This window comes from Stegostoma tigrinum, chromosome 4 (assembly GCF_030684315.1).
Source record: "Stegostoma tigrinum isolate sSteTig4 chromosome 4, sSteTig4.hap1, whole genome shotgun sequence".
Lineage (NCBI taxonomy): Eukaryota > Metazoa > Chordata > Chondrichthyes > Orectolobiformes > Stegostomatidae > Stegostoma > Stegostoma tigrinum.
This window is the reverse complement of record NC_081357.1, coordinates 113,689,269-113,704,213: the sequence shown is the minus strand read 5'-3', so window position 1 is coordinate 113,704,213 and position 14,945 is coordinate 113,689,269. Positions and strand designations below refer to the sequence as shown.

General features: G+C 37.5%; 1 protein-coding gene across 4 annotated transcripts in view; it reads right to left on the bottom strand.

Annotated features, from left to right (window-relative positions):
- mboat2b (membrane bound O-acyltransferase domain containing 2b) overlaps window positions 1-14,945 on the bottom strand; it is a 114,820-nt gene that overhangs the window by 29,705 nt on the left and 70,170 nt on the right. For 3 of the 4 annotated variants that reach the window (XR_007247580.1, XM_048531416.1, XM_048531418.2), the window contains exons 4-5: window positions 13,660-13,755; window positions 12,282-12,337 (exon numbers count right to left, since the gene is read on the bottom strand). Coding sequence is in view for 2 of the 4 variants with exons in the window: in XM_048531416.1 (XP_048387373.1) it covers window positions 12,282-12,337; window positions 13,660-13,755 (152 nt within the window). In the remaining 2 variants the exon portion in view is untranslated. Of the gene's footprint in view, window positions 1-4,732; window positions 4,768-12,281; window positions 12,338-13,659; window positions 13,756-14,945 lie in introns of those variants that run through there. The other variant, XM_048531419.2, reaches the window with a different exon arrangement.

Below are 14,945 nucleotides of genomic sequence, written 5' to 3'. Positions count from 1 at the left end.
ATAAGAAAGAGCAAGACGAATAGGTAACAAATAAGCAAACAAATAAACAAACATACATACATACAGTCAGCTACGTACACTAAGCAAGCTTAGGAATGAACAATGAACTCTCTGTCAGGAACCAGAGTTAAACAGCAAAGAGAACCTAATGTGAATTACTGACTTTTACAAAGTAGAAAGCGCTGGGATTGTTACAAGATGAAGTAAATTAACACTGACACCACCAGTTACACAAACTCTCGCAATTAATACAAACCGAACCTTCATATGTTGCACAGAAAGAACTTTAGTATCTTTAAAAATTGCCAGTTTACTAAATGCACTTTTTCCTCACTGCTTTGTGCAAGGCAGTTTGTGAGTAAAGGCCCAAGTGTGGGGCAACATGGAAATTAGAATACAAGAGCAACTGGAGCAGATGCCTTAAGTACACTGGATCAATGCCAGATGGAAGACTCCCATCACATTCCAAATATAGTTAGTTTCTTTAAAGAAAGAAAGTGCATATTTAAATGTAAAGGACTTAAGGCTAGAATCAAAAATTATTTCAGAAACTTAAAGTATTATGAATTATTTGTATTGCAATGTAAATGCTTTCCTCTGGTTGTCTAAGTTCAAAAACTAGTATTAAAAATTCAAAAGATTTATGCTGGAAGGGTGGATTTGGAAATTGTTTCAACTTGGCTGCAAGGACTCATTATTTAAATTTTTGAAAGTTTTGCTTCTCAATTCTTCTAAATGACACAGTACAATTTAAGATATTAAAAGTTACACTCCCACCAGTCCTTGTTAACAATGCCATGTGAGAAATTAGTGGACAAATTAACACCTTGAATTTATATATAAAAATAATTGCTAATAAAGAATGCACATTTTTGGATGTCAGAAGTGACTATGCTGGCAATACATCCATGTTCCATTCCTCCTCGCACCCATCCAAAAAGAAAAATTATGGTATTTATACAGAATGAACAATGCTGAAACCTAAAACACTTTGGAACAATGAAAAGATACCAATTCACTGTGGGACAATAAAAGATTTCATTGAAAGTAAGTTTTTCAGAAGGGTTATTCAAGGCAAAATGGGGGAAAAAAAAGAAGAAATTGACAGGAGTTGCAGAAAGTTGTCAGTAACTGAATATTTTGCCACTCAGAACAAGATAAACAATGAAAATCAACAACTTGTAATGATTTTTAGCATAACATTGTTATTAAGTGTCTTCAGATGTTATCAGAAAGATGATTGACATAAGTCACACAGGAGTCAAAGACCCAAAGCTTAAATCAAAACATCTAGTTTTAAAGGAGCATCCTAAAAAGGAGGGGAGAGGTGTGGGTAGGTTGGGGTAAATTCTAGATCATTCAGGCAAGACATTTGAAAGCAAGGTCACCAACATTGTAAGAATCAGGAAATCACAAAAATGACAAAATTGAAGGAGTGCAGAGATCTGAGAGACATGGATACCTGAAGGAGCTACATTCTGTAAATTTTCCTGCTGCTGTATGAACGTCAGAGTTCAGTGCACAACTGTGACTTTCTGAAACAGAAATCAAAGCATCAGCACACCAATTGGTGTGCTCGGAACTTCTGAGCGGCCACACAGCTCAGTGGGAATTTTGATACAGAGCATCAAATCCATAGATGGATTTGGAAACAAGGATGAGGATCTTAAAACTCAGGTATCGCTAGACCAGTAAGCTAGTGAACACAGTTGTGACTAAGACTTGAAATCAGTTAAGAAATAAACAGAATTTTGGATGACCACAAACTTATGCAGGGTGGAATATTGGCCAGGAATGCATTGGCATGGTTTCTATCTAACAAAGGCCTAATTGAGGGTTCAGCAACTGAAGAACGTCGTTATTGCAGAATTATAAAGTGAGCAATTTTGGCAGTGAAGCAGGTGTATGGTTAGAACTTCATGGAGGTCAAGCTTATGAACGCCCTGACTTGGTTGCATGGAGGTGGAAATGGCAGACAGGAAACAAAGTCTGTGATGGAGGTAAAAACTGCATGGCTTCTGCTTCTGGAAGCTGCGCGGCTATGAAAAGCACAAACCTGTTAACAGGTTTTGCCAGCTCCGTGCATGGTTTTTCATGTTGGTAGAGATAGACTGTCATTGCAGGGTAGATGAAGGTTTGTTTTGCCAATGCAAACAAAGCAAGAGGAAATATACTAGTAACTGATGTGTAAAGCCAGTATATTACAGCAAGAGGTCCAGGAGTCATTTCAGCCCATCATACACATGCAGAACAGTTCAGCTTGTCACACTCCTACACCCACTTTGTATAGGCCTGCATTTTTCTTTTTCACCTGCTTATCCAATAGGTCCATGCAGGAAAAAATAATAATGGGCATGATGCCACAGCCAAATCAGATATCTGAGCAATTAAACTAACTGGGGGCCTGGAAACAAATTGTGACAACAGAAATGACCTCCTGTGCCTCCAAAAAACTTGTGCCACCAACAATGATGAGTGATGAACCTGGGCCATATAAAAAGGAACCAGAAAATGTACAAGTTCCACATGGACTAGGAAAATCAAGTCACATTCACAACTGTAAAAGGCAATAGATTTAAGCTATGTGTCACCACGATATATTAGCAGGTATAAAAAAAAATCACACACAAATGTTGCGCAGTAAACTTATATGCAGTTTTCTCAGAATAGTCAATTTTCTTTGTCCAAAGCATACATGTTGAAGGCTGTTTTGAAAGCAGTCATTTTATTCTTAACCAGAAACAAAAGGCAAGGCCTGCACTGAAATAAGACTTCATGTTTGTAATCTGAGAAAACACAAAAGCTCTTGACATATGGTAAACTAATTAAAGCAATAATTGTGGCTGCTTTTTATTCAAAGACTAAGAACAAAAGAAAACAGCAATCCAGAGCATGTTGTAAGGCACTTCCAAAGTAGCAAAGAGAGTGGAATCTTTGGACAAAGAATTCTCATAGCAACTACAATCTGAACGACAATAATGCTTCTCACTGCAGTTTGATGAATTTAATCGATATGATCGACACAACACAACCTATCATTATTGTGCACATGGACTTTAAAGGATATAAACAACAAAGTGAATCATGTTAGGAGTAGATCAAGGTGTCACTGAGGGAACAGTCCTGCAGAATGCGGACAGCACAGGGAAGGCAACTATTTGTTTGATGCTGGCATCCCACTGGAAATGGTGGAAAAACAGGAGAGGATGATCTTTTAAATGCAGAGGCTAGCAAGGTGAAAAGTGAGATCAAAGTGATCCCTATTTTTGTTCTGGGAAAAAGGGGAGAAAGTATGAGATAGATCTGAGCACTCAGTCAACCACATACAGAGGATTCCTCAGTTAGGGAAGAGAGTAAAATCAGAAGTATACCAGTGGAAATACGGATGCAACAAAAGGTGGAGAAGGCGCGAGTAGATTTGTAGCTTGAGTTGCAGATGCAGTGGTTGGTTTGCTAGTTGGCAGACGTTTCATTACAGTCTTCGGTAACATCATCAGTGCAGACTCCAATGAAGAGCTGTTGTGTTTTCACACCTGGTATTTAACTCTGGGGTCCACAGTTTAAACACCAGGCAGGAAAACACAGCAGTGCTTCAGAGGCTGCACTGATGTTAGCTAGCAGGGTAATGAAGCGACTGCAAATCACCCAAAGGCAGGGAAATTGGGAGTGGGAGAATATGCAGGAAGCAGAACATGAGGTGCTGTATGAGGTAACAGAGATTCAGTGGGCTTGTAATGGATAGTGGTGGACAGCCTAACCTGAGAAATGGAAACTGAAGAAGTCAAGAAAAAAGTCAGAGATGGACCACGTGAAGGTGAGAGATGGTTAAACAAGTATCAAAAAAGGTACTTTAACCCAATCAAACCAAGAACCAGGAACTGTGATATGATTGCCAAATCTATAGTAAGTTAGGAGTTCCATCTGTGGATGAGGGGCAATTAATAATACCTCAAATGTGAACAGAGATGGAAAATAAAAATAGTGTTAAAACATGCATAAATGCCAGCTGATAAGAACTTAAAGAAAATTACAGTTTCAACATCTGTAAGAAATTAAAAATAATTTACAACTTTTAATACAAATGATCCTAATCCTATATATTAAAAAAAACACTGCATCAAACAAAATGGCTGTCATAAATAAGATACCTTTCCCTGTATGTGCTTGCATAAACTGATGACAAGGATCAGATATACAACAAGCCTTGAATAGACAGATAAGCCTAGAACACCTGGTGGTATTCACTCCTTCCATTTAAAATAAACAAAACATCACTGAAAACAAAAACAAGCAAAAAACTCACATCTAACTTGACAAAATTAAACAAACACTGGGTTTGATTAAAAGTCACAAATTTAAGTCAATACAATTATTTTTGCTAATTTTCTGTAACTTACCTTCAGCCACGAACTCTTAGCAGAGTATGAATGTAGCCAGGAGCAAAAATGAAAATCAAATCATGCATGCTTCATTCTCCAATTAACTCAGCATAGCTTCTTGCGCTCAAGTGCTACAGAATGCTTCTACTGAGAGTACTGCTGCTAAATGAAGCTTCTCAACAATTCACATCTAAGTAGCTCTCTTTCAAAGAGAATTCAAGTTGGATCGAAATCATGCACCATTCCATTTGACATGCAACAACCACCAGCATGTCATGCATGCATAAAAATACAGCATACACTAGAAGAATTAAATCTAGGGACAAAGAAAATCCATAGACTATGACAATTACCATTTCGCGCTGAACTAATTCCAAATTGCTCATAAAGAGATATTATCCCTCTGCTTTGACCTTCTACTGGAAACTACAGAAAATAAGAAGGTATGTTATCACTTTAAGAAAGTCTTGTATGTAACTACATATCCATTTTAAAGCATCCCAGTCTTGATTCAATAATTTTATTTCCTTCAGTTAGAGGAAAATGAAATTAACTTGAAATTTTGTGTAGCACATTTCTTATGGTGGCCAGCCTCCACAAAATATTTGACCTGTTTCAGCAGCTAAGTGATGTCAAGTGTCAAGTTCACGTAAGAGCTTTTGACAATCATACCATTAAGAAAATTCTATGTGCATTGCCAGTTCTAACAAATAATTCCAACAAATACAATTCCTAAGACTGATTATTCTGTCACAATAAAGCTATTTTGTGTTTTAAAACATAGGTTTATAGAATAGCCAAAGGACAGTTTCGGAACGTGTAAGAATGTTTGAAACAAGAACACTTACTCAGGCAGACAATTGTATTCTTATCTTAATGATTCAACACTCCCTCTTACTCTCCAGGAGGCAGCGCACTTCTTTGCATTAGTCATTTACCAAAAAATGTTCTCAGTGGTTAAAACAATACATCTTACAGATTATTGAGAATGCTTTACGAAACCACTTTAGGTAAACAGATCCAATCTTCACAATCAGGAGTTTAAAGCAAGAAGTGTTTGCTATTCTGAACCACAAACCTTGAGCTGTGGACAGTCTCTTTGAAAGCTCAGACCATTATCTATAGTGCTAACTGGCTTATCTTTTAATATTCTCAAAACAATTATGTGAAACTCATCCCTACTGGAAGGATTCCGACATGGGCTGAAAAAGAAAAGGCTCGAGTGATATTTGGGTATTTTTTCATTCACTGTTTTCATAGTGGGATGAGTTAAAATTACAGCCCAACATCTCATCACATTATGATGCATCATATCTGAGGCTGTCAGGAATTGCAAATTATCCCTTCCAAATGGGATTGGTTTGTGCTGAATTTTATCTACAGTACCAGGATCTTGGGGAAAACATCAACATAGCTATAAAATTTTTAAAAATTCTCTAGGCTAATGTAGAAGATTTTAAGCTGTTTGAAAAAAACCTGATTTACTTAATTAGGTTTGTCTAGTTTTATAACATGCATCGATGCTTGCACCACGAGCTAAATACAAAGGTGCACTAAGATGATTAGAAGGACACTATGGATGATTTGATGAGCTCACTTCTCAGGCTCTTGGGTCACCATGACAGACAGATGGAAGGCCACAAAACATGAAATTTACTACTAGTTTGGAATTCTAGATCTTGAAAAAAATGACTGGGACTCTGGTTTCTTCCTGCAAACAAATCTGCCACTGATTGGAGGCAACTGCTTCCAGAGTCCTGCTTTAATTGGAGAGGTTTGATCTTGGAGCTCTAGCTTAATATTAAGAGGAGGACTGGTCTTGCAGCACTGTCATCGTTTGCTTTTCTCATCTCTTTCCATGTAAAGGAATTTAAGAAGAGTTTAGTTGAAGGCCTGTTTGGAACCCAAATTTTACTAAGAGGAGAGTTCCTTAACCTTGCGTTCTTGTCCAAAACCTTGTACCACCAGCTAATAGGAACACCTTCTCATTACCTACCTTCTAAATAAGTCACCATCTTACAGACCAATGATCCCTCTAAGGTGTCACATCTCCTGGGAAAGTTACATGCATACTGATCAGCACACTAGTGGCATCGGCTTCTCTAAGCTGCAGCTAAAAACATTTACAAGGAACATTATCGTACACCTATAAAATTTCTCAAAATTTATCAGAGAGTTCTTTTTCCAAGGAAGTCTCAGTCCATTTGATAGAGAAGAACCAGTAGATGTGCTGTCTGTGGACTTCTAGGTGTTTCATAAAAGGTACCTCACAAAAAAAGTTTAAGTTGTACAATAAGAGCCCATAATACTGGAAGAAGTATACTGGCATGAATAGAGAATGGACTTGTGGAAAGGAAACAGTGAATGAGGATAAGGGTTCTTTTTCAGGTTGCTGATCTATGACCAGTGAGGTTCCACAAGTATCAGTGTTGGGACACAACTGTTTACAATATATTATGGATGACTTACAGAAAGTGAATGTTTTGTAGCAAAACTTTCAGACAAAAAAAAGGGTGAAAAGACAGGTTGCAAGTGAGATAAACAATTTGCAGGGAAATATTGATTTGTTAAGTATGTGGGCAAAAGAAGTTAGCAAATGGAGTATAACAGGAAAAAAATATCAGGTTGTACATTTTGGAAGGAAGAATAAAGAGAACAGAATGCTATTTACATGGGAGAAAGTTTGTAGAAAGCTGCAATCCAAAAGGGGCTTGGGGATATTTGTACCCGAAACACAAAGCTAGCACATAGGTGCAGCAAACAAGTAGGAAGGCAAATGGAATATTGGCCCTTATTTTATTACCGCAACTGGACAAGATGTTGGTGAGACCACATCTGGAACAGTCTTAGTCCCCTCATTTATGCAATGATGTTGTTTCATTGGCAACAGGTCAGAGAAGGTTCACCAAGACAGTCCCTGCTACGGAGAGATCATCTTACGAGCAAACGTCAAACAGTTTGGAACTATATTAACTGGAATTCAGAAGAATGAGAGGAGATCTCTTTGAAACCTATAGGATTCTTAAGGGGCTTGACAGGACAAATGCTGAGACAATGATTTCCCCTTGTGTGAGATTTTAGGACAGGGGGCATTGCTGCAGAACAAAAGAGGTGCCAATATAAAACTGAGAGGTGGAAGAATTTCTTCACTCAGTGTCTTTAGAAGGCCTTGCCACAGAGAACTGTGGGGGCAGAGTGGAGTCCTTGTGTATATTTAAAGGTTGACATAGATTCTTGATCAACAGGGGAATCAAGCGTTACAAGGAAAACACAGGAAAGTGAACCTTAAGAATGTCAGATCAGGCACATTCCAAGTAAATGGTGAAACAGATTCTTGAACCCAAATTTTTTTTTGTACTCTGTTTCTACATAAGAAGCCTAAGATCCCACGTGCTCTCTTACTCATACTCTCAATGTCTTACCATTTAAAAGGCCTATGCACATGCAACTCCACATCCTTTTGTCCCAGCACATGAACTTCCAGGTTCCTCTGTCCCTACACAGTCTTTAACCTAGTTCCAGAGAGTTAACATTGCCTCTATGTTTCCTTTCTGTCGAAATGCATCACCTCACTCATCTTTATTAAATTTCACCTACCATCATCTGTACAATCCATTACTTCTACTTATGTCCTGTTACAATTAATTAGAATTGTCCACATTTTTTGCCACACCTCCAAATTTGGTACAAGCAGTAAATTTTGAAATTTTACTCGAATGTTCCAATATCCAAAGTAATTTACAAGCACCATCAAAATGACAATGGTTCTAACGTCAATTTTTGGAGAAGATCAGTATTATTTTAGTCTGAAAGTAAAGACCATAGTTTTGTCTCCACAAGCACTTTTTTTGGAACCTAGCTTAGCATGATCTTCCTTATCCAAGAGCCACAATTGTGTGTACAGCTTTTGTAAGGATTTTAATAAACTACTGACAACGTTCATTGCGTTCCCGTCAATATTTTCTGTTAGTTCAAAAAGTTCAAATCAGATTCATCAAGCACAAGCCACCTTTTAATGATCTGACCTGATTCTTTTGCAAGAAACTCAAATCTTTCCAGGTGCCCATTGACTATTTTTTTCCCCCAACAATTTACAGATTGTAAAGCCATGCTCAATGTTAAAACATCTGGCCTACCGTTGACAGAACCGTCCCTACACCATTCCTTGAATACAGCTGCAAATTTGCCACTCTCCAATCCACTTGCACGTCTTCCACATTCAAGGAAGATTATGAAACTCCCCACTATTTCCAACCCCAAGGTGTTCAGAAAATTGGATGGTTTGCATTACAGGTAAGTGACATATCAACTCAGTCTTGACAGCATTTCTAGTCTTTCCTGCCCAAACCTCCATCCCATCTGTTAATTTCAATATCTCTACTTCTTCCATTATTTGGGCAGGTTCCCTTTTCTTACTAGACATGCTTTGCCCAAGAACCCTAAAGTTAGAACATTACCAGTAGATCAACAAGCCAGAGGCTTGCTCAACAGTTAGCTTTTGGAAACCAGATGTAAGCTGTCCCATTGTTCTAGATTTACCAAGCTTTCAAAATCATTGGTCAGAAAACCTAACCTGAAAATTCAAAGCTACAAGGTATTTAAATGTAACTATTCATTAAGTTTGCAGCATGATGACTAAATAATCCTTAAAAATACAAATGAAAGCCTAAGTAATGACATAACACAACTGATAATTAATGAATAATTGTACTGTCAAGGTTGAATTGCTTCACTGTTAAAAACCAGTCATCTCAGTGAGTCAGTAGAAGTAAATGCTCAGACCACATGCTAAAATTCTGTTTTAAATGTGCAATTTTGTTAAAGTAAGAGACTTGTTAACATGCGTAATCAGAAAACGAAAAATACTATTTAAAATAAAACAAACTATGCAATTTAAGTATCTTGTGGAACATTCCACACACACCCTGTAATTAGTGCACCTATGTAATGTGGTAATGTGTTAACACTATGGCAACAAACATTGAGCCAGTGACATGCAGAATGGGAACCTTCAGTATGTATGAGGTGTCAAGGGTTGAACAAAATAAATACTATATCAGTTCACTATACCACCCCATCTACAAGTGGGGAGGTAGGTTGCTTTACTTTGTCTCTTTAAAACTTTCTATTCTATATATAGTGCCTCCCAACTGTAACATGGATTTTTTTCATTCAAGTCATAAATGTAATAAACAAAAATGAACTGTAAAATCATCTACAGATATGCAAAAAGGAAGCTCTTGGCTAAAATGTATGTGGATCCAATAAAAGCAGCATCAGAATTTAGAAAGGGAAGTAGAGAAATGGCAGAGAAGCCATTAATTAACCAATAATTTTCACTGAAAAAAGGTACAAGCAGTCACCAAGTATTAGAGGTCCAACAGACATGGAAGAATGAGAAGTTAAGAGGAAATTAATATTCGTAGAAGGCTGTGCAGGAGAAATTAATGGAGATGAAGGTTGATTAAGTCCCCAAGACCTGAGTCGAGATCCCAGAGTGTCTGTAGGATCCCTACAGTGCAGGAAGAGGCTGTTGACTTGGGTCTGCAATGACACTCCAAAGAACATCCTGCTCAAACCCAGCCTGCCACCCTATCCCCATAACGCCATATTTACCATGGCCGATCCACCTATCGTATCCCTGAACCCTACAGCAATTTAGCATGGCAAATCCACATAAGCAGTACATCTTTGGACTGCGGGAGGAAACCAGAGCACACAATGGAAACCCACACAGATATAGGCAGAACATGCAAACTCCATAGACAGGGTCACCTAAGGGTAAAATCAAACCCACGTTCTTGGTGATGAGAGACAGCAGTATTAATCACTGAGCTGCTGTACCACCCTATTGAAGGAGGTGACTGTGGATATAGTCAAAGCATTGATAAAAATTAGCTTCCAAAAGTCCATAAAGGATTCTTGCAGAGTGGAAGCTTGCAGATATCGCCCCCATTAAGAAAGCAGCTCGGGAACAAGACTCCTCAGCCTTACGTCAATTCTAGACGACATGGGAGAACCTATCATTAAGGATTTGATAAATTGAATTAGATGAAACTGAACTGATTGAGCGTAGTCAGGATGGATTTGTAAATAGAAAACAAATGTGTTCTGACAAATTGGAGATTTAAGATGTCACTGACAAAATTGGCAGCTGTGGGGGTAGAGACAGGGTGTTATTCACTTGTTAGGAGAAACAGATGCACAGCTTATTTCTCAAAAGAAGAGAGAGTTTAAAAAGTGTGGCTGTACTGAAAGGAACCTAGGTGGTCTCATCAATAAAAACCACTAAGTTATTATGCAGGTACAGCAAGCTATAGGAAGGCTAGTAACATGTTAACCTTTATTGCAAGAGGATTTGAAGGCTTCAATTACATAAGAGCTTGCTTAGACCGCAACTGGAGTACTGGGGGCAGTTTTGGCCTCCTTATCTAAGGAAAGATATTATTGCTATGGTGGGAGGGAGTCAATCAAAAGATTCACCATACTTGTTCCCAGGATGAAGGGATTATCTTATGAAGACAGAGACTGGACAAAGTTGTTCTCTATATTGATCAGCCCATGCCCATCTAAATATTTAATTTGTTTCTGATTATGGTCACTAGTAATTTTTCTAATGCCAACTGTCAATACTTGCCTGATTTCTGATTAATGGTGGTATTTATTTTTTTTTCCAAATTTGATTTTTCTGTTTTGTTTTAGTCTTTTCACTTGGTTTGCCCGCGCATTTGGAGAAGAAAGAGTTGATCAAAGAAAGCACAAACTTTTGCATAGTAATTCATGCCTGACTAAATTTGTTTAATTTTTTTGAGGAGGCCCCTAGTATATGAATGTAGGAAGCTATAGAATGATGGAGTTTACAATATTTTACAATACAGCAGAGGTGCTTTGACCCTTCCTGTATGGTATGGTATTTCAAGTGCTCCTCTAAATACTACCTTGATATCTTGAGGGTTCCCATTTCTAGCATGCTTTTTCGGCAACAAGTTTCAATTCCCACTGCCCTCTGGATGAAACCTATTTCCTCCAATTCCTTCTGAACCACCTGCTCCTTACCTTAAGATTGCCTCACATAGTTGCCATGTATATCTCACAAAATGCCATTCATTAGGCTTCACACAAGTAGTGACCTCCTTTTGAAAACAAAAATTTAACTAGATTAAAATCAGGCATGAATTATCATGCAGAAATTTCTACTTTCTCCGATCAACTTGTACTTCTGCAAATGCTCAGGTAAACTAAGCTAGCAGACCAAAACAAAACAGAAAAAACAAATTTTGACACAAAATAAATTCCAGTATTAACCAGAAATCAGGCAGGTATTGATCGTTATCAATATGGTGAACAAGTATGTGAATGCAAGTCACATTTAATTAACCTGGAATTATTTTTTGAAAAATTACATAAAGTTCTGGGTGAAGACGAAGTCTTCTGTTTCTGGATCACTGCAGAGAGGACATATGTTGGGATGTCTTCATCAGGACTGGTGGGGATCCCTGATGATATGTGGGCATACAGGAGATGTGTCTGAGACATGTCTGGGGTCGATCTTTCTGCCTGAGATCCTCTTTAAATGTCTGTGTCCCTGAACCCATGGTGTAGAAATAGGCAACAAATAACAGAGCTAAGAAAAGGCAGAAGGAAAGAAGCTTGAGAAAGATAAACACTGAATGCTGGAGAAATTCAGCAGGGCTGGTAACATACAGAGACAAATACAGTTGATATTTTGAGTCCGGTATGACTCTTCATCAGAACTCTTGTTCTGAAGAGGATTCATACCAACTCAAGGTCACACTTTAATCTGAAAAAAATTAACAGAACAAACAGAAATATGGATAGCTCAGGTTAACTTAATCTCATTTCGATTAAATAATTCATTAAAACAATTTGATATTTCCTTACCGTCATGAATTTCAAAGGCAAGACTGGTTATCTTCTGCGTAATTATCATCATTGGACTATAGAAAAGTATCATAAAAGGTGAAAAAAAGTTAGGAAAATTTTTTCAATAAAACTCTTCAGAACATAATCTGCAGGTAGACTGAAATGACTTCTTTTGAGAGAGTCTGTTTTACTCGAAGCCTTAATGTGCCTTTCTCTCTGAGCAAAGTGAAATCCTGCACAGTCTTCTCCTTCTGTTGTCAAATAAATTGGCACCTGCCACACATGGCCATTGAAAATTTAAAATTATGCTAACTGCATTCCTAATTAGTAAATTGTTATGCATTGCTCATCACTTGAAATCACATCTTAATTTATGCAGTATATGCACATCATGTTGATCTTTTAGTAGATTGATTTGTAAAATGGCAGGACAGAAGCAGAGAGAAAACAATTTTTTGTTCATACTGAATGCATTATTTACCTCATTATTAACTTCATAAACAAAGTATGTTTACCTAAATTGTGAATGTTTGCAGGGTGTTTTCTGCCAGAATCTAAAATAGTATTGTCATTGCCATGGCATTGTGTAGGGAGTACACACATCTCCAATCGTATAACCTAACTGATATTAAAGCACCTGCATGTGTCAAGCAGAGGGCTGTGCCACTAGGCAAAACTTGATAAGATGGAAATCTGGTAGTTATAAACTATTCTTATTAAAATAAACAGTTACTTGAATAATTTACAAGTTTTATAAAGTTATCTGAGCAAGCTACAATGTCGAGCTATTTAAAAACAGACAACAGAATTGGGCTACTAAATCTTAAGGCTGTAGTTGTGATGTTCAGATCAAGAGGAAGACGAATTGACCTGGAGTGACTCCGCAAAAGCAAACCTTTAAACCATTACAAAACTATGCCATCTCTGCAGGCCCTGCAGAGATGGCAAAGTGCACAGGCTATAGGCAAGAAATACTAATAAATTGTTAACCAAGTCTGGGCATGTGAACATTGAGAGGCTGGCCAGTTTTTTGGGGTATGAAAACAGCCATGCATACAAATTATTGATTTTAAGGAAAGGTTACCATAAAACGTGTGTCCTTAGTTCTGTTTGACCAAAAGTCCAAGCTTAAATATTGTTTAGACCAAAATAAAGTTATTAACTGGTGAACCATTTCATTGAGCAATTTTATATGGGAACACTGAAAAGGACTCGTGCAGTTGAAAAAGTTGTGACTGCAAATCTCACATTATATTAATAGATTTAGGAATTCAGAAATTAGAAAGTAGACTCTATTTTAAACATTTAGGATTACCAGGCTGGCTTAGATTTCAAATAATGAGTTTTCCCAAAAATCTCCAAAACCACATTAAATTATTAAGTACAATGCACTTACCCAGTAAAATCAGCTGAATACTGTCCATAGTCAAAGAGATATACTCTGCTAACTTGGCACAAGGTAAGGTATCCAAAAGCAATGACAAAACAAAACCTAGAAAACAAAAGGACTCATCACTCAAGAGCCATTAGTACAAAGTTACTTGGCTACAACATGTTTAAGAAACAAACATTACAAACAGAAACCTTATAATGTACTCATTCCCCACCCCCCACCCACAAAAAGGGGAACTATTCACCATTAAATTGATACCAGAGGTGAGAAGCTTGTCTAATGAAGAGTGATTGAGCAGTTTAGGCCTATACCCTCTGGAGTTTAGAAGAATGAGAGGAAATATAATTGAGGTATACAAGATGTAAAAGGGGATTGACAAAGTAGATGAGGAGAGCATGTTTCCACATGTCAGGCAATCGAGAGCAAGAGGTCATAGCCTTAGGATAAGTCATAGTAGATTTGAGAGAAAGAGGAATTACTTCTCTATGGGTGGTGAATCTGTAGGAATCACTACACCAGAGTGCGATGGATGTTGGGACATTTAGTGAATTTAAGGAAAAGATAAACACATAGTTATGGGTTATTGAGAGTAAACAGGGAAGTGGAGTTGAGGTTAGGTCAAGGTCAACCATAACCATAACCATAGTGAATGGCAGAATAGACAAGGGACTTGACTGCCTACCTCTACTCCTCGTTCTTATTTTCAGTCAGAGTATTGTTCCAAACAAACACATGAGCTACAGATAATTCTCAGATCACACTAATAAGATTTCTACGTTGTTTTTCATAGCACATTTAATTCAATTCTTTGTTGCTCTTTCCAAGGTACTCAAACTTCAAGGCGGGATGAAACAGTGAGAATGTCTTAACACCTGTCTTAAATACACGAGTTTAAGTCTCAAATGACAGTCATCAGTATGATTCAATATTTTACTGGCTTCAGCCAGATTAAATGGGAATCTACAAAGGTGGCAAGACAGAAACCACCTTGAGAGCGAACTACAGAGCAATTTCTTCGGTTAATGTTCAGTCTGTTTGAATTTGTTTAGAAGTATCAAATAAAGTAGTAAGTTTGTTAAGTGTTAATTTTTTCCCCCCTCTTTCAATGCAAAGACATTAGGGGAAAACAAATTAAGGTTTTGGTGCCATAACAAAAGCAGACAATTTGCTAATATGAATCTACATGACCCGGTCAAATATTAAAAAGAAACTCAGGATATGTCCCAATTTATCTCAGCTAATTAGCCTGGAATAAGGTCAGATAACAGAGCCTCTTTACACAACCTGTG